At 35.1% G+C, this 22,387-nt stretch overlaps 2 protein-coding genes across 5 annotated transcripts in view; one reads left to right on the top strand and one right to left on the bottom strand.

The window, feature by feature from the left end:
• Positions 1 to 22,387, top strand: part of timd4 (T cell immunoglobulin and mucin domain containing 4) — a 1,098,921-nt gene that overhangs the window by 100,628 nt on the left and 975,906 nt on the right. The gene's annotated exons all lie outside the window — the stretch shown is intronic.
• Positions 2,912 to 22,387, bottom strand: part of lcp2a (lymphocyte cytosolic protein 2a) — a 40,308-nt gene continuing 20,832 nt past the window's right edge. The window contains exons 7-21 of one of the 4 annotated variants that reach the window (XM_087299329.1): positions 21,220 to 21,403; positions 21,016 to 21,137; positions 20,884 to 20,941; positions 16,204 to 16,269; positions 15,985 to 16,013; positions 14,834 to 14,853; positions 13,451 to 13,588; positions 13,341 to 13,362; positions 11,091 to 11,103; positions 10,892 to 10,985; positions 10,759 to 10,799; positions 10,608 to 10,672; positions 3,672 to 3,746; positions 3,414 to 3,563; positions 2,912 to 3,325 (exon numbers count right to left, since the gene is read on the bottom strand). In XM_087299329.1, the coding sequence (XP_087155455.1) occupies positions 3,200 to 3,325; positions 3,414 to 3,563; positions 3,672 to 3,746; positions 10,608 to 10,672; positions 10,759 to 10,799; positions 10,892 to 10,985; positions 11,091 to 11,103; positions 13,341 to 13,362; positions 13,451 to 13,588; positions 14,834 to 14,853; positions 15,985 to 16,013; positions 16,204 to 16,269; positions 20,884 to 20,941; positions 21,016 to 21,137; positions 21,220 to 21,403 (1,203 nt within the window). In that variant the 3' untranslated portion in view covers positions 2,912 to 3,199. 4 annotated transcript variants of the gene reach the window in all.

Genomic DNA, 22,387 nt, shown 5'->3' with positions numbered 1-22,387 from the left:
AAAGTGAAATAAGGTATACTGAAAGAATGAAAAATGCAACAAATGGAATCAGAATGTACAGTGCAAATTTAAATATTTAGATCCTCAAATTTAAGTAAATTGGCGGTTCATTCCACTGTGGCAACCCCACATTAATAAAGGGACTAAGCCAAAAAAATGAATGAATATCAAGCCAATTTTGGATAAAATATAAACAAAAGTGATATTTTTTTTATTTAAATGTATAGGCCCCAATACAACACAACGTTTGACTTTGTTCATATTTTCCCAATTCAGATTGAAATAACCCAGCATTTTTGAATGTATAATTATGAAATTAATACGTTTTAATATGTCTTAATTTAATAAACAATAACAAAACAATGAAATAAAAGAGAAATTTGTCTATTATTTTCAGTTTGTGTTTGGTCATTGTATTAAACAAAGCTGCAATAGCAATTGATTGAAAAAAATGAAAGAGTTGGGTAATTTGTTTTTTTTTTTACATGAAATTTAATTTGAAATTTAAAATGATCCAATAAACCAACTGTTGAGCTCTAATTTTATGTTGGTGGCAGTGTGGTTTCTGCGGTAGGTTGTCATATTAAAAGCACACCATCATGCCTTCGGTTTAGGTTAATTTGTTTACATTTTAACATCAATCGAAGCTGCTGGGGGGTGAAACGTGTGGCCATTGACTCTCTTCTCAACCCTTTCACTGAGATAATGTGAATTCGTATCTCAGTCGTAATTTACATTGTAAAACAGCGCGCGCGCACCACCCAGACCTCCACGCGCCGGGAGATTGTCTTGCTGTCTCGAAATCAGTCTGCAGGCGTTTTCTGATCGCGCGCGATTAAGTGAAAGTCTGACGTTTAACCATCGTGCCAGATTATTAAAACACATTTTTACCTAATCCAACCTTGCCTAATCTGCGATCAAAATTATGAATCAGTTCTCTTATAGGCTATTCAATATATTATAGCCTAAACAATAACATTAAAATGGCGGTAAAAGACAAACGCCAAATATTTTGAGTTTTACGATATTATAAATTATGACCACCGATTAGTTTTACAATGTAGCCGGCTTCTAACTGATTAACCCGTTGGCTATGACTAACAAGCTGTCATAAATCAGCATATTTGGCAAAACAGCCTTCCAAAGGACGAACAGGGAACTAATAATTTTTTTGTGAACGAACAATTGCTGCATTAGCATTGCAGTATTGCCATGTCCAAATAGCAGGGGCGCCGATAGGGTTTCTGGACCCGATTGTACTCCAAACCCCAAAACCTCATACCCCAATCTTCTTGTCACAGGTAGCTGCGATTATGTATTCAATGAGAGACAATAAAGAACTAAGCATTATAACAAATTAACTGAAAATCTACATTTGTAATAGCCTACTTATTATAAACAGTACAAGTATTTTTTTCTATTTCTATTTGTTATTTTATTTTTCTAGATGTTAAGATGCACATATAGCTACATGTTTTAACAGGTCTACATGAAACGATGGCTGTTTTGAACACCAGTCTCTCCCATACATTGACACCAATGAAACACTTCTTAATGTCATATAAATCATAATCAAATAATGGTACAATAAATCACCTTTAAAAAAAAACAAAGCAACCGGGTGAGCTGTCTTCCCCTTCACGCTCTTTTTTTTTTTTTTCTTCTAGTATCCTGATTTGGCTTGGCAATCTCAAATCTTGCCATGTACCTGAACAATGTGTGAATTCAATAGTCTATTTATGTAGCCTATTTATAACAAATACAATAATTTAATTCTCCTCTGCCATCATTTTAATAACAATACAGTGATACTGTATAACAATGTGTGCCATGTTGCCATGCAAATGCATTTTGTGTTTTATTTGCAAGTTTGCCATACTTATTCTGTTTTAGCCTATCAGTCTATACTCTAATGCTGGGTTATTTCAAGCCAGTAATGGGTAAAATATGGACAAAACAATGCTGAGATTAATTTTACGCCAACATTTAACTCAAAATTAGTGTTTGTCCATATTTTACCCAATTTGGATTGAAATAATCCAGCATTTCTTTGAATGTGTTATCAATAATAATGAAATCAATACATTTTGATAGTTTTAATTTTATAAAAATTACCTAAATACTGAAATGAAAGAGAAATTTGTCAATTATTTTCAGTTTATGTGAGGTCATTGTATAGTTAAACAGCTGAAATAGAAATTGATAGCGAAAAAATTACTATATACACACTAAAAAATGTTGGGTTAATTTTATGATCACACTTTATTTTGATGGTCCGTTTGTGGATTTTTAAGTTACATTGCCGCTGCATGCCAACTAATTCTCATTATGAGTAGACTGTTAGGTTGAAATTAGGGTTAGGGTAAGTTGACATGTACTTGCAAAGTTTCTTATAGTCAGTTAAATGTCTGTTGAAGGAGCAGTATCAACATATTAAGCAGTCTACTAATACTCAAATGGACCATCAAAAAAAAAAAAATTACCAATTTTTTGCATTAAATTTAATTGGAAATTTCACATTTTCACAGTTCATATTTGACCAAGCGTTGAGTAATTTACAACCCAGTAGTTTAAGGATTAGATGTAGGATTAGGTTACTGTGCGACTAGACTGAGGTGTAATAGATTATCCAGAGCTTGTGGGATATAACAAACAAAAGCAGCCATAAATCTGTCAAATTTCAGAGCATCATACTGTCGGGATTATTACTGACACCTGTTTTGACATATTATGCCAAACTCATGTAACTCAATCCCCTTGTATGCACTGATGTGTTGTAAACACAGAGACAGTTTGATAATCGTGAGAGCGCTTAAGAAACAGTTCACCTGCGTTTTCCCGGGAAAGTGAGGCTTCAAATTATTACTGGCACATGAACAGAATCTGACAGAAATAAGCGACAGAACAGGAATCTAACATAAACACCTTTAATAGTAAATGGTTGAACAATTCGATAAAAAAGAGACCAGGCTGATCAGTTTGAGAAGTAATAAATGGTCATAATAATGATAAAGTACTGATTCATCATCTTGTTTATATGAACACAATGTGCAGCTATGCATTTAGGAGAAAACAAAAACTTTACAATGTTGTACAGCGATATATTTTACAGTAACCTGAGATTTTTCGCATAGTTTTTAATGTTCATTTGAGCAGAATAAAAAATGAAATGAAAACCAGAACTAGTTACTGATAATGTTTAATATCCAGCCGGATAAATCAGAGCACACTGCTTCTGTTGACCCGATTCTCGGTTCTTAGCATCAATGAGAAGGAGAGGCGTGTGTTTATGCTGGTTGACAATGTCACTGACCCGCTCAAAACTCTGTTGAAAACATGAAACATTGTTATTGACTTTGGTTTACTGTGCACAAAACAATGATGACTGACATTTAAGGCAATAGTTTGAGTACCTCAGACGCTTTCATTCCGGTGCCTAGCATGAAGCGATCTTGGTTTCTGCGGATCTGAATGTTGTAAACTTTATCCTGGTAGAGGACCACCAGCGTGTATGGCTGGTTAGAGGACCGATTTGAGCTGTCTCGCACAAGGAACGTCCCGTCCTAATGGAGGACATGAACATTTATGATGACATCAAGAATGACATTTGTATTTTTTATAAACTTTCAATGGTGAATGTTGAAATGCAGCTTTATACACACTGATCTCACCCTGTTAACTCTTCTCAGACAGCTTTCTGCCTCACCCCGCGTGATCTGACCCAAATACCAAGCTGGATCCATGTCCTGTAAATGGAGGAATAATGAAATATTAGGTTAACAATGACTTACTATGAGACATAACAAGGACCTAGCAAAGCTTTAAAGGGATCCCTTTAGTAGCAAAGAATTCTGGCCCAGATTTTGCATAAAGCTGGGACAGCAGGCATTCATCCCGCACTGGCATACAGCATGTGGGCCAACCATTTTAAAAATTGATTGTGGGCCACGTGAGTTTGGCCAGTCTTGACCCACATTTAAAATACATTAAAATAATTTTTGATTAAATAAATCAATTCTACCAATCAGGTCACTGAGAAAAAACAAGGCCCATAGTGTGCCTAAAGCGCAACCCTTTATAGGTTTATCAATTTCATTGCAATCTTGACACACCAACCTTACTGGCCCAGGTCAGGCCCAGTTATGAGTTATTAACTTGGCTGAGACTTGGCCCAGATATGGTCTGTGTTTGGCCCTTGTCTAGAAGCCAGATTTGGTCCAGTCATGTACCATAATTCACTGGGGCATGTGGGGCAAGCAAAACCTGATTGTGTGGGCCAGAGCTGGGCAAGATAAATTTTGCTATGTGGGATAGTTCACCCCCAAAATGAAAATTTCCTTTCTTCTGTTGAACACAAATGAACTATTAGGAAGGGAACTATTGTGATAAATAGCAGGAACAACAAATACTGCAAAAGTCAAAGGTTACAGGTTTCCAGCTTTCTTCAAAATATCTTCTATTGTGTTTAACAGAAAGTCAAAAAAGTCATTTGGAACTTGTGAAGGGCGTGTAATTGATGACAGAATTTTCAGTTTTGGGTGAACCCTTAAAAAACAGATTGTTTGAGGATGCTTATTGATAAAATTCTATTTTAGCCTTTGTAGTTTGAAACCAAATTAATTTCTGTGTACAAAATAGTAGGCTCCTTAAAGGAAATACAAGGGCGCCACCTGTTGGTCAATTGTTAAATTACATAAAGTAACTATCAGAAGGGATAGTTCATCCAAAATTACAATTTACTGTTAATGTACTAACCGTCATCCAAGGTACAGGTGAGTTTTTTCTTTAGTAACTACATTTAAAAGATTTTTAGGTGAAACCCACAGAGATTAAAGTCAGGGTAATGGTATAAAAACCGAGGTAACACTTTATTTTGATGGTCCCTATTGCACATTTTGTTGACTAAAAGCTGCATTGCCTACTTCTTATTTGAGTATTAGTTGTCTGTCTGGTTAATATCTACTGATACTGCTCCTTCAACACATTTAAGACTATTACAAACTTTTAAGTACATGTCACCAACTCTAGCCCTAACAGTCTACTTATAATCTAATTGGCATGTCGATGTAATGTAACTTAAATTCAACAAAATGTGTTAAAGGAACCATCAAAAATAAAATGATACCAAAACCGTTTACAGGCAAACATATTTAATACCTGAGGATGAGTAATGAGAAATAACGACGTTCTGGTCATTGAACTTCCTGTAGCAAAATAACTTATGTGTGAATGCAAACTCACACATGAGCAGATGCTGTTTAAATACAAGATTGAAGCATCCATGAAAAGCACAAGAACCATTTTTATTAACAACACACACACTGTAAAAAATGCAGAGTTCCACACAATTCCATCATTTTGTCCCAACCACCTGTCAACATTGGGATGTAAATATAGGGGCAGCTGACCCCAACAAAAATATTTAAATTCCCCAAATTACTAAATATGTTTATCTCAAGCTGAATTTTCATAGAAAATGAACAGTTGAAACGGTCAGTAATGTTTTTTTATCATTTATATTATTATTTACTAAGGACAGAGTAAATAGTTTACATTAGAAAATGCAGCAAATAAATTAGCAAACAGTTTAACCTATTAAAATTAATAGCTATTATAAACAAATTGAATTAAGTTATCAAATCTTATTAACCTTTTCTTCACTGTATAATTTAAACAATCTGATTAAAGAGCAGCGAATGGATCTCTCATTTTGATTTTTATTTGATTGTTAAATAAGAGGTGTCACTTTAAAAATGCACAGATCTAAAATGAAAGCATTTGATTCATTTCCTAACTGTTTATGCTCATTTAAGACCAAATTTGTTGTGTTTAAAAGAAAACCCACCAAGATCGACATGTTTAGATATTATTATTATTATTATTATTATTATTATTATTATTATTATTATTATTATTATTATTATTATTATTATTATACATGTCTGTTTAAACACATACCCAAAAAACCCTGAGAGTACACTTTCGCTCCGCTCAAATCGCATGTACAAAATGTACAAAAACAGCGTCTATTTATCACTATGGAGCATGTCTGAAAGTCACGCACTGCGACATGAACTGACTGTTTTGAGGATTGCATAGGAGGGGCAACGACACTTGTAATGGAAAGGGAATCCCGACGTTCAAAGTGTTTTCATACCTAAATAAAATAAAAGCACAGTACAGATTCACATTTAAAAGCAAGGGGTGTCCCCTAGTAATTCGGCAGTATGGGTTGCATATAGGGAGGATTAATGTTTATTTCCATTCTTCATAGAAAGATTAAAAATATTGGAGAAATACAGGAAAGTAACTTCATGGGATGATAGCGGAACAGAATTGTAAAATATAGGAGAATCCTTGGAAAAACATGAGGGTTGACAGGTATGATCCCAAGACAAATATATTAAGTTAACTGAATTGCATTTTTTTTTATTTAAGTTGATTCAACATAAAACAATTAAATTATTGCAAAAAAACTCAAGAATTGTGTTGATTCAGCTCATTATAAATAAGTAGTTTGAATAAGCAGCAAAAGTATTTTTTGAGTGCATGTCCTCCCTCTTTGTCAAATCTCTCTTGACTGTTTGAGGATTAAGAAGGTTAATTTTAATCATCTCATAAATAATATTCAGTTTCCTTATTAGACCGCAGTGTATCGCCAGGAGATACAGGCAATTATTTTGTTTTGCCTGTATATATATTTTAAGGCAGTATTTTTGCATGTATTCACAACAAACAGAGACATAGTCTGATGATGCAGACACTGGGCTCTATATCTAAGCACATGGCGCAGTTGCACATAGAGAATGTCCAAATTCATTAATTAATTTTCCTTCAACTTAGTCCCTTATTTATCAGGGGTCACCACAGCGGAATGATACGCCAAATACTCCAGCATATGTTTTACGCAGTGAATGCCCTTCCAGCAACAACCCAGTACTGGGAAACACCCATTCACATAATTCACCTACACCGCATATCTTTGGACTGTGGGGGAAATCAGAGCACCCGGAGAAAACCCACACAAACACAGGGAGAACATGCAAACTCCACACAGAAATGCCTACTGGCCCAGCCGGGACTCGAACCAGCGACCCTCTTGCTGTGAGGCGACAGTGCTAACTACTGAGCTACTGTGCTGCCATGTCAAATTCACTTTTGCTATTTTAAGGATGTGCCCAGTGTAGTAAGATGTTTTTAATATTGTTGTATAGACAATAATAATCTTTTACATTTAATCCTTTTTTTTTTTTTGAGTCTAAGGGCTCTTTTTTGACGGTCCATGCGCAGAGCGCAAAACGCAGGGCGCAAACGCTTTCAGGGCGTGTCAGGATGCGTTTTTGCTAATTTAAGGACGGGAAATCTGCCTTGCACCGTGGCCCATGGTCTAAAAGGGTTGAGTTTATTTTCTTAATGAGTTATAGGTGTGTTTTGAGAATAAACCAATCAGAGTCTCATCTCCCATTCCCTTTAAGAGTCAGCTGCGTCGCTCCAAGAGAGCATTCGCTATTTACAGGACGCAAAGTAAGTCTAAGTTGAAAAAATAAGCATTTCACAAGCAAACAGTTAACAGTTAACAGTTTTTTAACAGAAAACTGTTAAACAGAGCATCTACTCCGTGAGAATGAGAGATAATGGATCACTTTCACTTTCGCTCTTGGATAGGGAAACCTTTACGCACAGACATCAATTAGTCTATAAATAAATAATTTTGTTTGTTAAGCACAAATATTCGTTTCAAAACTATTTCTAAATTCAGTTCTAATTTCCAGCAAAGGAATAAATGAACAATAATAACAAAATGTGCTCAAAAACCTGAGTTATATCCTAAAACACATGCTGTGCCCCATATTTACATTTACATTTAGTCATTTAGCAGACACTTTTATCCAAAGCGACTTACAAATGATGGTCTAAAACCTGACAGGTGGGCAAATCAAAGCTTGTTTTTAATAAAACAAATATAAATATGGATATAATAAATAATACTGCTAATAATAATAACATTATACAAAAGCAAATTGTTATGAATGAACTGAAAAAGCCTCCCGAGATGAAGAAGACATAAAAGCAGTGATTTTTCATATTTATGTAGGCTAGAAAATAATATGTTTTGTAATATTTTAATCCTTTATATTTATATCCTATATCTATCCTTATTATATCCTATATATATCCCTAATATTTAATTTTTTTCATATGTAAAGATATTTGCCTATTGCTCTCTTGTGCGTATTAAGCAGTGCGTAAGCGAGGCGCAACTCTGCGCCGGAGTTTAGACCGGGTTAGTTTTGGTCTAATGAAAAATCTATTATAGTTTCTCAAAATAGCAACGTGCCAGCGGTCCGCCTCAGAACGCCTTCCTTTTTAGACCAGAACGCCTATGGGCGCACAAATGAGCGCTACTGCATTTGCTATTTAAACAGCGTAGCGCAACGCCTCAAAACGACTCTTGCACCAAGCTGAAACTACTAAAAGACTATTGCGCCGCGCCTTGCGCCACACTGCACCGGGTGTATGATAGGGCCCTAAAGATGTCTGTGTGCTACTGCACATTTCTTTGTGTGTAATAAGCAACATGTAAGCACACCATTTATAAACGTATCCCTAACATGCTCTTTAAATAGCAAAACAAAAACTTTGCCATTGACTTTAGATGAGCTGGTCTATGGTGTGGTCTATTTCAGTTGCCTCAAAATAGCAACACAACAACAATGCACCTTAACACACCTCCTTTTCAGACCAGCAGTCCCATGGGCACACAAATGGGTGCAATGCGCTTGCTATTTAATCAACATGCACAGGACATGAAAATGATACCTGTGCCAAGCTGAAATGAGCAAAAATCACTTGCGTCGCACCTGTAAAGTAGAAAGCCATTGAAGTGAAACGAGAGCATCAAAGCAATTGCTGATGAGAGATGAGAGAGACAGCGCATGAAAACTATAGAGCTTTTATTATGCCACAGTCCACCTTTTCAGGTTCTTCTGGCCATGATCATGTCAGATCTTATCAGACTGAATACATTTTAGGGTTCTGTTATAAAGCTGCTCTGGTAAAGTATCTTTGGTTGTTTTCCTGTTTTCTATAAAATTAAACTGAACTTTATCCGTAGTAGGCATGAGACGATAACCATTTGCAAGGTATACCGCGTTTTGGAAAATTTAAGGTTGTAAAACTGTTTTCTGCTATACCATTGCTATGGTATATGTAAGATTTTTATTTTTTTTACATTTTTTTAGGACAACAGTATCTTCAGCAGAAAATATATCCAAATATGCCGTTTTAAATTGTAAAGATCTGTGCTTTTGAAACTAATGAAGACAGCAGAAGTCAATAAAGAATTTCAATTATTTAGCCTGACATCTTTACTGCTCTAAAATATTTTAAACGTCTCTTACAATAAAATATATAGCATTCAAAGAGTAAAAAAGTGGTTGTTTTTTAACCAGACATTTAAAAAGGATATAGATCAGTAATCACAATACCGTAAAACTGTGATATTCCTATCCAAGGTTATCCATCAGAATCTTGACCACCACATGCCTAATCAGTAGTGTTGGGGGTAACGCATTACAACTAAGTATGTTACGTATAACTATTACATTAATATAACGAGTAAAGTAACGCATTACTTTTCAAAATTAAGTAATAATATTTGAGTTACTTTTTAAAAAATGTGATGCAAGTTACTTTTTAGTTTAGTTAATTCACTTTTAAAAATTGCTGGATTAAAATAAACATAGTCACGTTAAATCCCGCACACAATGAGAGAATGCAGGAACAGACAGAAATGGACAATTCTCATTATTTTGAGCTCATTGAAGAAAAGAAAAAGAGGATTATCTGAATGGACAGTGATTTTACTTTACTAATAAGACAAAAAGTACAAAAGTAGCAAACGCATTGCTTTAAACTTTCATTTGTAGATATGGCATGTAGAGTTCTGGGGTCAGGAAGTTCTCAGAAGATAACATTATCCTACATGATTTTTTATGTGCTTTTTTTTTTAAAGGTAAAAGAAGGTTATACAGTGTTTTGTTAAATCCGCTATTTTAAAAAAGAGAGAAGAAAAAAAGTTGCATGTTCTGAAAGAGATCAAGCCTCAGCCAGGTCAGAAAAAGCCATGCAAAAGTAACTCAAAGTTATGTATCACATTACTTACTATAAAAAGTAACTAAGTAACGCAACTAGTTATTTTTGGGGAGAAACTTAATATTGTAATGCATTATTGTCAAAAATAACTTTCCCCAACACTGGTAATCAGCATAAACACACAGGTCACTAGTTAAAATAGCTTATTTCTCTGGATTTGAACATTACTCGTAACATTTGGCATAATGCGAGTACACAAGTCAACAAAATATAGAACACCGTTCTAATAGTTATTGCATATTTTAATGAAAAAAATCTTACATATCATGCCTTGAACTCTCAAGTCTTGAGTGTTGCTTTTTTTATGATATCACCAATTTCCACAGTCTCGTCTAAAAATGTTTTCACTTAACAGAAGTGTCACTAACATCTTGGATAGTATGTGGGGGAGTAAATGAATAGCAGATAATCTTTTTAAGGTGAAAGTATTACTGTAAGCATTTCTACTGTACCTGTCTGCCGCCCATGTCTGTTTGTGGTGGTGAAGCTCTTGCACTTCTCCGGTGATCAGTCATTGCTTCAATTCAACAACATCAAATATTTAACAGGTATTCTGACTGAATGAAGATTTCCTCAAACTAGTGTAATGTGTGCTTAGCTTACCCTCCTGCAGTTTAGCCGGTAGTGATCGACTGGGATTAACGCTGCGTAAAATAAAGCAGAGAACAGTCAAAAATAACAGAGGATCTGTAACTTGACTTGTATTTTTATCATTCATTCAGCATTTGACACATGCCTGTCGGTTTGAAAAGACTGTCCGTGTGTTCCTGGCGGTCTCGGTGACGGATTCCTGGCATGCAGTGGAAATGTGTTGGAGGTTTGCCTGGCAGCTGGAACAATCGCAGAGCATTAAAACACTTTCTTATTAGTTTGTGATAACAAAGCTAACTCTCTCATCAAGATATGCAAATACAATATATGATTCGGTTACTTACTGTCATCATGAAACTAAAAGAAAAAAGAAAAAACAACGGTAGAAAGAAGTGAGTGCTATATTTATGTCAACAATCTTAAATAAATATGCTTCTGAAATTGTATTTTTGCATCAATGCCATTGAAGAACCATTTTTGTTTCCCATAAGAACCTATGGTGTTGCACCAGCTGTTTGCAAGTTCTTGCTTAAACCAGAATGTACCCAGCAGACCCACAACCTCACAAACATTAATATTAGGTTAGAGTTAGGTTGGCAGCTAACATTGTCTAAGGACAATGTTATTTTGATGTCCAATAATGACGTGAAGTCACGTTGATATGTGACTGATTTTAGGTTGTGTTGGAAAGTCACTAAAATCCAACGTAGAGCCAACATCTTAAAACCACGTCAAATACAGACATTTATTCAACGGGTATGGCAACCAAAATCCAAAGTCTGATAGACGTCAGTGGTAATGTCCACAGAGTCAAACTGTAACATTATTAGATGTTGATATTTGGTTGATTTTATGTTGTCTGCCTGATGTTGGACATTGACGTCGGCCTGACCTTGAGTTATAACATCAACACTATTTTTATTTCCAAATAAAATACAGTGTCCCACGACATTAGGGTACAACGTCAATCTCACGTCATGTTGACATCCTGAACCTGCTGGGTAAAGTCCACACTAGAGGCTTAGTAACTACTAGCTAGTTTATTAGTAAATTTGTATTTTGTTTGCACCACATATTCGTAAGGCACGTAGTTGGTAGGTCGTAAGTTAATGTACCGTAATACCCAATCAGAAGCCTTTAAATTGTTAAATGTGTAAAATTTAAAGTTTGTAATAACGTGTGTGTTATAAAAGGTTGTATTTTGGTTTTGAGGGTCTCCAAAACCACGGTCTGATATGCATGCAAGATTAAAAAACGCTTTCATTGTGTTATAATATGCATTTATTTTTACCTAACTATCCCAACAACTCCTATATAAATTTCTTCTGAGATTCATTTGTTCCCAAACCCCTCCTTAGCATGATACTATTCTGCGCTGATTGGTCCGATGACCCAGTCTATTGTAATTGGTCAACTGCGTTCAGCGTGAGACAGAGAGAAATGCCCACCACGGCTTATCAACATTGTTGAAGTAGTCAGAGGGCAGAGTGTATGTGTGAGCCCAATGCAAGAGTGCATTAAAGCAGTGCAGTTTCACACCAGCATATTGTTCTATTCTTAACCATGACACACATTTAGTATTAATCCACACAGTGGCAAAAGCTGAACTATTATGAAACTTAACTGCTGCACGTGTGTAGGAACAGGTGACGGTGGCCATAGCAACGACAAACGGCAGAGTATCGTGAGCTCACAAACGCATTTATATCCGAAAAACAAATCGGCACGCGTCTCATTTTCAACGTGGTTTTAGAAGCGATATGAGAATATAAAGAGTTAACCAGATACAGTACATGTTGTGTGGAGCGGTTACAAGTAACAAAACACAATTAAATACATAATTTGCAAGCTGAAGAAAACAAGAAGGCAACCATTTTAATCGCACTTAAGTACTGTACTTAGACTTGTGAAATAGAGGAAGCAACTGATCCATGAACTGTGTACTGTAAAGTTCCTGTCAAGCTCTGACAAAGTCCCATACATCAATAGTGTTTACTCCCATTCTCCGAGATAAGCTTTATTTTTAAACAGTATTTGTGCAATTAAATTATTTAAATAGTCTACACATGGAAGACAAAAGAAGCATTTACAATCATGGATGGATGAAAACAAAACAGTGTCACATATGGCAAAAAAGAAAATGGGAGATTTGTCAGGGCGTTAAAAAGGCAAAAGGCTGTGAGCAGAGGAAGATTAAGTACAATAAGTGAGAACTTGGAGTTTTCTCAGTAATAATCTAAGCTGTAATCATTATTCATGTGTAAAAGCTGCTAAAAGTATTTCAATGGAATGTGGAGTCATTTTTAAACTAAGTTCAGTGGTGCAGCACAAACTATTTAGTGGCGCATAAGTTGCAGCTTCCTGTCACATTGTATTAAAATGAAGCTAAGTTTTGACTTGCGCACTGCTGGTGCAACCGGCCCCAGTTCACATTTTGTATGAAAAACATTTGAATTATCTGAAAACTTTTCATTTGTAAAGAGCCTTTTGTGGAATATAATGGTTCCATGGATGTTAAAGGTTTTTCATGGAACCAGTGATGCCATTAAAGAAGCTTTATTTTTATACAGTATATGTGCAGTAAATGTGATTACCTCATGCCTCTGGTCCAGATGTCTGTTTGAAAAACGACATAGAGCAGGCAGGTTCGTAAAAGACTGGTTATATATTTATTCATTATTATTTTTTTTTTCATTTATCATACCTGTTTTGAGAGTAGCCGGGTGTAACAGAAGAAGCACTTCTGCGCACCCCTAATGATGGAGGTAGGGAGGGTTTGGGGATCCTCATCGGGTCTCCTGGCGCCTCCATTGCAGGCCCTCTGAAAGGAGCAGCATTAACGCTATAAAACAAAGGCATACAAAAGATTAATAAATCATTTTTATCTACCACAAATGGAATATTCCATGAAAACATGTATTTTCTGAGTGTGAGCATTTTATGAAGAGACAATAGACAATACAGTCAATATGAAACATCTTAACTGATTTTAAAACCCTGAATACTAAAGATTTTTAATCCATTATTTAATGTTTAAATTACATAACTTTTTTACTAACATGGTTCTGACTGGATTTGTGCTGTAAACCTTAAATAAATGTTAAGAATTACATTTTAAATAGATTTGTTTTCAGCAAAGCTTTAAGCTCAAAAGTGTTTCACAATTTGCGAACTTTTTTTTAAAAGAAAATTCTGTGCAGAAAATCTTTGATTACTCAGAATAATGTCTGCATATACTAAAAGATAGTGGTTCTGCATTTTATACCTTCTTAAAGTATTGATAATTAATTATACAATTTTAAAATAAATTCAAATAAAAACGGAATTCTCTGCATTTTAGCGAGTTCTTTAAGATTAGTCAAAAACAGAAAATACTCAAACAAACATTCTTAAGTCTTTAATTTAGATGTGATGACTTCTTGAATGTTATTAATTCATATTAACAATGAACTCTTCTTTAAAAAAATCCTTTTATGCTCACATTTACCCACCACAAGCCAAAGCATCTTCATGTGTAATCAGATCAGTTGTGTTAAAGGTTTTAGCAGAAGTTTTACCTTGTGGATTCTGAGCTATGTAACCAAACTGAATTTTAAAAAAAATACAAATTTGAGACACTATTCCTGCCTTCTTTTGAAATAATCAACCCTGATAATCATCTGGTTTTTCCACAATCAACCAAAGCCAATTATTGATTTGCCTGATACTAATTAGTGGCTGATAAATCTGTGCATTTTTTTTCATTAAACAGACATTTATATTACTAATAGTGTCATACTAAAGCTGAACATTAAGATTTAAAATAAAAAAGTACTAAGGCATAGCTTAAATAATGTGTCTGTGCTCTGTGGGTAAGGGATTCATCAGAATAGGCAGCAAAAATCAGTCCAAGGCACTCAAAAAATGTGGAAAAATGATTCAAAAACCTTTATTGACATGGCTATTCCCTAAAACTGCGCCAACGCTTTTCAGCAAACACTTGCCTTTATCAGGGTAACTGAGTGCCTTGGACTGACTTTTGCTATTTATTCTGAACATTAAGATGTTACTATAAAAAATATACAAAAGTTTAAGGAAAGCAGTCTACCTTCTTGGCGGATTGATGGCCTGCAGGAAAAGAAAAGAAAAATATTAGACAAACAGAGCTGGCTACCAGAATTATTATTAAGTTTGAAAGACTACATTTTAAAAAAAAGATCATTTATATTCCAACTTCAGAGCAGCATTAATGAAATAACATTCAGTAGTAGTTTAAAATCATTATTAGTATTTAATACTGAATTTATTAGTATTTCATTTATTGTATTTATTGTAAAAGCAGATGCTCTGAATGACAATAGCTATGCACGTAAACTTAATTTTTGTTTTATTCTGTAAACTGTAGATGATATTTCTTTAAATATGAAATAAAAATTTAATTTAAAGCCCTTTTAGACAACACGATACCACTGTTTTAACTTCAGAAGAGTTATGGAATCATTATTTAGTGGAATAACAATCGCTAGCTTTTTCTCCGCTGGAGGTTACTTCCGGTATTCTCAAGGAACTACAACTACCAAAACCCTTTGCACTTGTCAACCCTTGCAACAGCTGACAATAATCTGCACATTCACACACAGACACATCTGTTGCTTGTCGTCACTTATTGCAAGGGCTATAGACCATTTTGAGAAATGTCAACTAACCATGGTCCTAATGCGTTTCCTATTTTACATTTTCAATTTTCTTTAGCTTCAAAGAATCCAAAAAGCTCCACATATTGATGAATAATGCTATGTTAGCTGTTTTAAAATAAGTTATCATTGAATTGCCTTGTGTTACAGTAATATGAAATAGTTTGACAACAAGCAGAAAATGTTCAGGGGCCAATGACATCACCACATTGAAATAATCTTCTTTCACTCACATTTTGAGTCTTGTTTCTATCACAAACATTACAAAGCATTTCTTCTTGTTTGTTTTCCTGTATTTTGAATCTTGCCTTGTTCCTCGTTTTGATTTGTTGCTGCCTAGCCTGACCTCTTGCCTGTGTTTTGATCATGTTTATTGGACAACCCTTATGCTGTTGTTTTGCTCCCGTTTTGCCTGTATGACCTCGCCTTTAATAAACTGCATCTGGATCTGCAAGTTTTATTTGCCTTCGTCTGCTTCGTAACAGAAATAATCTACTTTTTCAATGAAAACATTTGTTATTCAGAACAATTTGTGTGAAATAAAGACAGAACAAACCAAACTTACTCTATCAAGTGAGCTAGTTCCTCTTCCTCCTGTGAAGACAGTCAGTTTAAAGTTTGATAAAGACTGTTAAAATTGGTAAATCTTTTCCTTTAGACAAAGCCTGTATTATCTTTAATGGTGGCTTTGACACCAGGTCAAATAAATGGCATCTGATTTGTATCATGACTGTTATTATAGTTATTATTTATTTATCATAATTATTAATTATTACAAACAGACCTGCTACAGCTGGAGGGTGAATTCTATCCAAAGTTCCTGGTTTTTTACTGCGGTCCACAGCTGGTGCTGGAGTAAAAACAACATTGTTTACTGGGTAACTTCAACAACAACATTTCTAATTCATCTTTAGCTGAAAACGATCATAGATTTGAATGTTTCATCAAAAATGAGAGCCTTTGTATGTTCTCAGAATGACTAAAGGTTTTAAAAGTGTTTAGTCTGGCCTGCCTCAGCGCTTAACCATGTGCAATGTCCACATGACATTGAGATGACCAATATAATCAATGCCCAGCACCCAAATGTACTTACTTTAAACTATAATCTAAGCAATAAAAAATAAGTGCACTAAAACGTGTTCAAAATCCAGCACGATGCTTAGGTCTCATTATTAGGTTATTTTATTATTATTAGGTCTCATGAAACTGACTGCAGAAATGCAGTTGTTGTACTGTTCTTCATCCTAATTATTTTGTTTCCTTCAATCTATTTAAATCTTTTAACGTTTAATTCCTGCTAAACTCGTTTTGAAACAGAGACATGAAAATGTAAAAATTCTGAACTCAAAAGGTTGTGACTCATGAATGTTTATGGATAAAGTACAATGGCTGGAACCTTTCTAGAAGGCTCAGCAGATTATTGCAGAAGTGAAAGCATTTGTGCACAGAAGTAACAGACAGTTTCAGTTTACTGCAAATTAACTCTACACAACGATGAGCAAGTTGAGTGGCATGAAATCTATTCATTTAAAAAAAAATCTAATATTTTGGATTCAAAAATCCCATGTGTCTAATTTAGCTTCTAAGTTTTAAGTAGATATTAAGTAGATGTTTTTTTGATTAGTCACTATTGCAAAAATATTCACTGGGGGACATTTTGCTGTCATAATTTAACAATTTTTAAACAAATATTTTACACAATAATTTAAAATGTAGGGTTACATGGTGGCTCAGTGGTTAACACTGTCACCTCACAGCAAGAAGGTTGCTGGTTTAAGTCCTGGCTGGGTGATTTGGCATAGAGATCTGCGCGGGACTAAATTTTGAATCCCGCGCAAAATGTAGCGGGCCGGAATCGGGCAGTGAGTCCACAAGCATCCGGAGTCCGGCAGCCGGAGCCGGGCTGAGTGGTAAGTCTCCGGCAGGCGAGAATCTAGCCGGAACCGGCCCGAGTTTATTTTGCTATCTGGGAAAGCTCTCTCTCTCTCTCATTCGCGCGCGCGCACTAACATACACACACACACAAGCACCAAGCACACACACAGGCAAAGCTCGCTCTCTCTCTGTCTCTCTCTCTCTCTCTCTCTCCCTCCCTCTCTCTCTCTCTCTCTCTCTCATTCGCATAGCAATATCCGCGATATTGCTAGACAGCCCGCTCCCGTCCCAAATTAAACCCGTTACCGACAGCTCCCACGATTTATTCGAAAAATTATTCGGAAATGCAGACCTCTAATTTGGCATTTTTGTGTGGAGTTTGCATGTTCTTCCTATATTCATGTAGGTTTCCTTCGATTTCCCCCACAGTCCAAACACATGCGGTAGACAGGTGAATTGAATAAGCTAAACTGGCCGTAGTGAATGTGTGTGCATGAGTGTGTATGGATGTTTCCCAGTACTGGGTTGTGAAAGATGGATGAATTGATGAATTAATTAATTATTTTTTTAACTGATATAAAGTCAAAGCCATGTCTCTAAAAAGTTCATTTCCAAACTTGAAGTTGATGTCATAAAAAGTTTATATATTTTTTGGAACATAACGGATTTATTTTGATGCTAATCAATACGTTTCTGTCACAGTATCACATCTATCACAAACGAATCATCTAATATGTAACTCTGAGTCACAAAAATCAAGATAAAAAAAATATTTGTTTATAGAATAGCGCAGCAAATTTTTTAAAATCTGTAGCATGACACCACTCTTTACATGTACGTTTGAAAGTAAAAGTGTGGCTAACTGTTAATGATTTTTGTAAATTACACAGTAATTAACTGTAATATGAACTCTATTTAACTCTAGGAAAGTTATGAAGTAAGCTACTGTATTTTGTGAAAATCACTGTAAGCTCTATTTTGACGATCCATGCGCAAAGTGCAAAGCGTAGGGCGCAAAAGCATTAAGGGCGTGTCAGAATCCACTTTTGCTAATTTAAGGACGTAAAAATCTGCTTTGCGCCGTGGCGCATGGTCTAAAAGGGTTGAGCTTATTTTCTTAATGAGTTATCGGTGTGTTTTGAGAATAAACCATTCAAAGTCTCATCTCCCATTCCCTTTAAGAGTCAGTTGTGTCATGCCATGGTGCATTTGCTATTTACATGACGGACTTTGCAAGTGGAAAAACTGAACCCTTAACTAGAGAGAGAACAGTTAAACAGAGCAGTTAAACAGTTCTACAGGCGAGAGTGAGAGATGAGCCTCCTCATTCTTTACGTTCACTTAGGTAGATTTACTCTAGTGGATAGGTAAACTTCTTGTATGCACAGATATCCATTAGCCTATAATTTTGTTTATTAAGTGCAAAGATTTGTTTCAAAACTATTTCTAAATTCAGTTCGAATTTCCAGCAAATGAATAAATGAACAATAATAACGAAGTGTGTTTAAAAAAACTGAGTTATACCCTAATACACATGCTATGCCCCATATGGTCTAAAATCTGACAGGTGGGCAAATCTAAGCTTGTTCTTGATACAACAAATATAAATATGCATATAATAAATAATACTGCTAATAATAATACCATTATACAAAAGCAAATTGTTGTGAATAAAAAAAGTCTCCCGAGATAAAGAAGGCATGAAAGTATGGTTTTTATATTTATGTAGGCTAGAAAAAAATATGTTTTGTAATATTTTAATCCTTTATATTTGTATTCTATATATATCCTTGTTATATCCTAAATATATCCTTGATATTTTAATTGTTATTGATGTAAAGATATTTGCGTATTGCTGTAAATCCTGTCTGTATTAAGCATTGTGTAAGCGAAGCGCACAACTAACGCGCTCTGCGCTGGACTTTACACTTTAGGCTTTGTTCTGGTCTATAGAATAGTCTATTATAGTTTCTTAAAATTGCAATGTGCCTCAACGTGGTGCAAAACATCCAAAACGACTCTTGCGCCAAGCTGAAACTAGCAAACAACAGTTGCGTCGCACCTTGCGCCACATTGCACCGGGTGTATGATAGGGCCCTGTATATTTTACAGTATATATACAATACTGTAAATAGATATGAGCAAGATAAGTATTACTGTGATGTAAATACAGTATTTTTGCTGTAATTGATGTACAGTAAGTTATTAGCAAACTGTTGCCTGTAAGTTACTGTAGGTTCTACAGGAAATTGCTAACAGTGTACTGTAGTCTTGGTAATGCAAGATGAATAAGGCTACATTCACACAGTAATGATAATGTATTATTCTTTTGCGGATTCTAAGGCTGTGAGTCCCACAAATCTTTTTTTTTTTTTACTGAGCTTAGCTTTTTTGTCTTTGTTCTTTTCCAACTCTGCAGTTGGAGAAGCACTCGCTTTCAGAGCTTCGGTTTTATATCCATACAGTGCTCAGCATAATTGAGTTCACCCCATTTTGAAAAATGAAATTTTGTATTTATTTCTCAGTGAATATATTCAATTCTGGTGCATTAAACAAAACAGATTTAATAAACAGATATATTTGTTAAAATATTTTTGGTCACCAAACAGATTTGGAAATTGAAAGAGAATACAAGTAAATTCAAGCAAATATTGCAAAAAAAAAAAAAAATTCAACCTACAAAATTTCCAAAAAAATGTTTTTTTGCTTCTCTTGACCTTTTTCCTTTTAAAATTTGTATTTAATATTTTTCTATAACATATAAATTTGGGTGTACTAGTTTTTGGATCGTTATCGTAAGTTATTTTGTTAGATAAGCTCCAGATTTGGCTTCAGTACTGAATAATCCACTGTATATGCACATATATAATATTGTATAGCTTCCTATTGAAAATATGAATTTAAAAGAGAGATTTGTGAGGGGTGTACTTATATATGATGAGCACTGTACAAGAACACAGAAATGATTAATTGGATTTATTACATTTTTTAAGGTAGTGGTTGCAAACTATTCATATAAGCTGCTTTTAAACAAACAAAGTTGAACATTACTAAATTTAATTTGTTTAAATTTAGCCCATATAAATAGCCAAAAAAAAAAGTGTATTGCTTCGAGAAATTTCTGCATACAGATTGAAATGAGAAAACTGGGTTAAAATGATGTCATATATATGTCACCCTTGTATGTGTAAACAAACCCACAAAGAGTCGCAGAATACACTAAAATCACAGAAAAATTCAGATTGTAAACTGCTGTAATAATGCAAATAAACTTATCAGCGAACACAGCTCTGGAATCTGCCATTGGTGTTGTCACTGATTGTTACGTGCGCAAGTTCTTTCCCCTTCTTCTGGTTAAATGCTACACTGACGTCATTGTTTCCACTGAAGATTTTGCAACTTGACCTAAATCCAATTCTGTGTTGTTGGAGCCTAAACTATTAAAATCATTTCAATTCAAGAAAATTGCTTAAATATGATTAAATGAAATAAGAAGACCAGCAAGAATCCACAGTAAATAAATAAAAAAGATCATCATATGATCATCAAAACAATCTGCTAGGTCATGGTTATGGTTATAGAGTCTTACCTGCTGGTCTTTTCGGGGTCTGGGGCCTCTCTTCTCTCATTCTCTCATTCATTCCAACCTAAAGAGTGTAAAATACAGTTTATTTCAGAGAACAATCCAAAAATTAGATTAGAGGCAAAGACGGCCACATACTGTTTGGAAATATGAAGGACTCACACTTGGCCGGTCTACAGGGGGCACTGAGGGTCCAGGGCCTGGTCGCTCTGGAGGGACAGGAGGTTGACTTCGGTTCACTACACGTGTTCGGTTATTATCTGGTAAACAAAGGAATCCCATCATGACTTTTCCAATAGACTCCAATGACCACAAGACTGAAAACTGTTAATTTGTGTGTACCAATGTAATCACAGTTGTCCATGGGTTTAGCAGGACAGATCTGGGCCTTGTCTTCGGATGGCTCACTCGGTGGCGGCTCATAGCTGTTATCACTGTCTGAACCCTCCGCCGGCGACTCATAATCTCCACCGCTTGCATCATCATCATTATTTGAGTCTGGATTCTCATAGTCATCTTCATCACTCTTAATGAGGAATGTCATGTTAGCTACATGTGATGCTGATTATTTTAAAATAGGGATGCTCCGATCAAGATTTTTGAAGCCGATACTGAGTATCAATTTCTTGTCATCATGATCGAAGTCCGATTCTGATAATGATATAAACATATGGCTTCTTTACTAAAAGGAAACAGGCCTAAACCTCTGTTTATTGCAATAAGTATATTCAGGGCTTGACATTAACACCTGCCAGCTCGCCAAATGTGGGTAGATTTCAGCTGTGGCGGGTTAGACAGTTGCTCCCACTAGCCACTTTGTCTGTTTGGCTGGTTGAAAATCTTTTTTAAATTGTAGTTTTCTTAAAAGCCAGGTTCGACAATACAGAAGGCCCAATATGTGTACAAATGGGATCTTAGAATAGAAAAGCAACAGGACTGACAAGAATAACTGTTCATACGAGCAAAAGGAAGCAGTTGAATACCAAGTGAGGGGATGAGAAGTTGCGCGCACAGGTATTGTCATGCATGGGACTGTTTAAAAAGCGTGCATGCTCCCCTTTCCTTCTGCGAAGCAACTGTTCCTGGAAAGTCATGATCGTTTCTCTTTGGAAAAGACTTGACAAAAGGTGATGCTCTTGCACTCACAGTCCTGCTGCTTTCATGAGCTTTATTTTTTCATAAATGTCTTTTTGTTAGCAGCACTGGTTGCTGCTTTCGCTTTAACTATTCTTTGAACAGATTATTAACATGATCGTTTCATTATTACACACAGTATGTTTTTCACCTGCTTTCTTTGCTTATAGTTAATTTTGTTAATAGGGTTTAATTGTATTTTTTTTTTTACAATAAGATTGCTTTAATAGGAGATTAACTCCCCATTTAGTTAACTAGTGATCTGAGACCTTTAGCCAGGACTATGCATTGTTTTAGATGCATGACAATAATTATTTTTAAAATGTCAATTTATTTTAAAAGAAAAGTTTTGTTGAATAAAAAGTGTGCGTATACA

This window comes from Danio rerio, chromosome 21 (assembly GCF_052040795.2).
Source record: "Danio rerio strain M-AB ecotype USA chromosome 21, GRCz13ab, whole genome shotgun sequence".
Lineage (NCBI taxonomy): Eukaryota > Metazoa > Chordata > Actinopteri > Cypriniformes > Danionidae > Danio > Danio rerio.
Note: the sequence above shows the minus strand (reverse complement) of the source record. Positions and strands in the feature narration are given on the sequence as shown.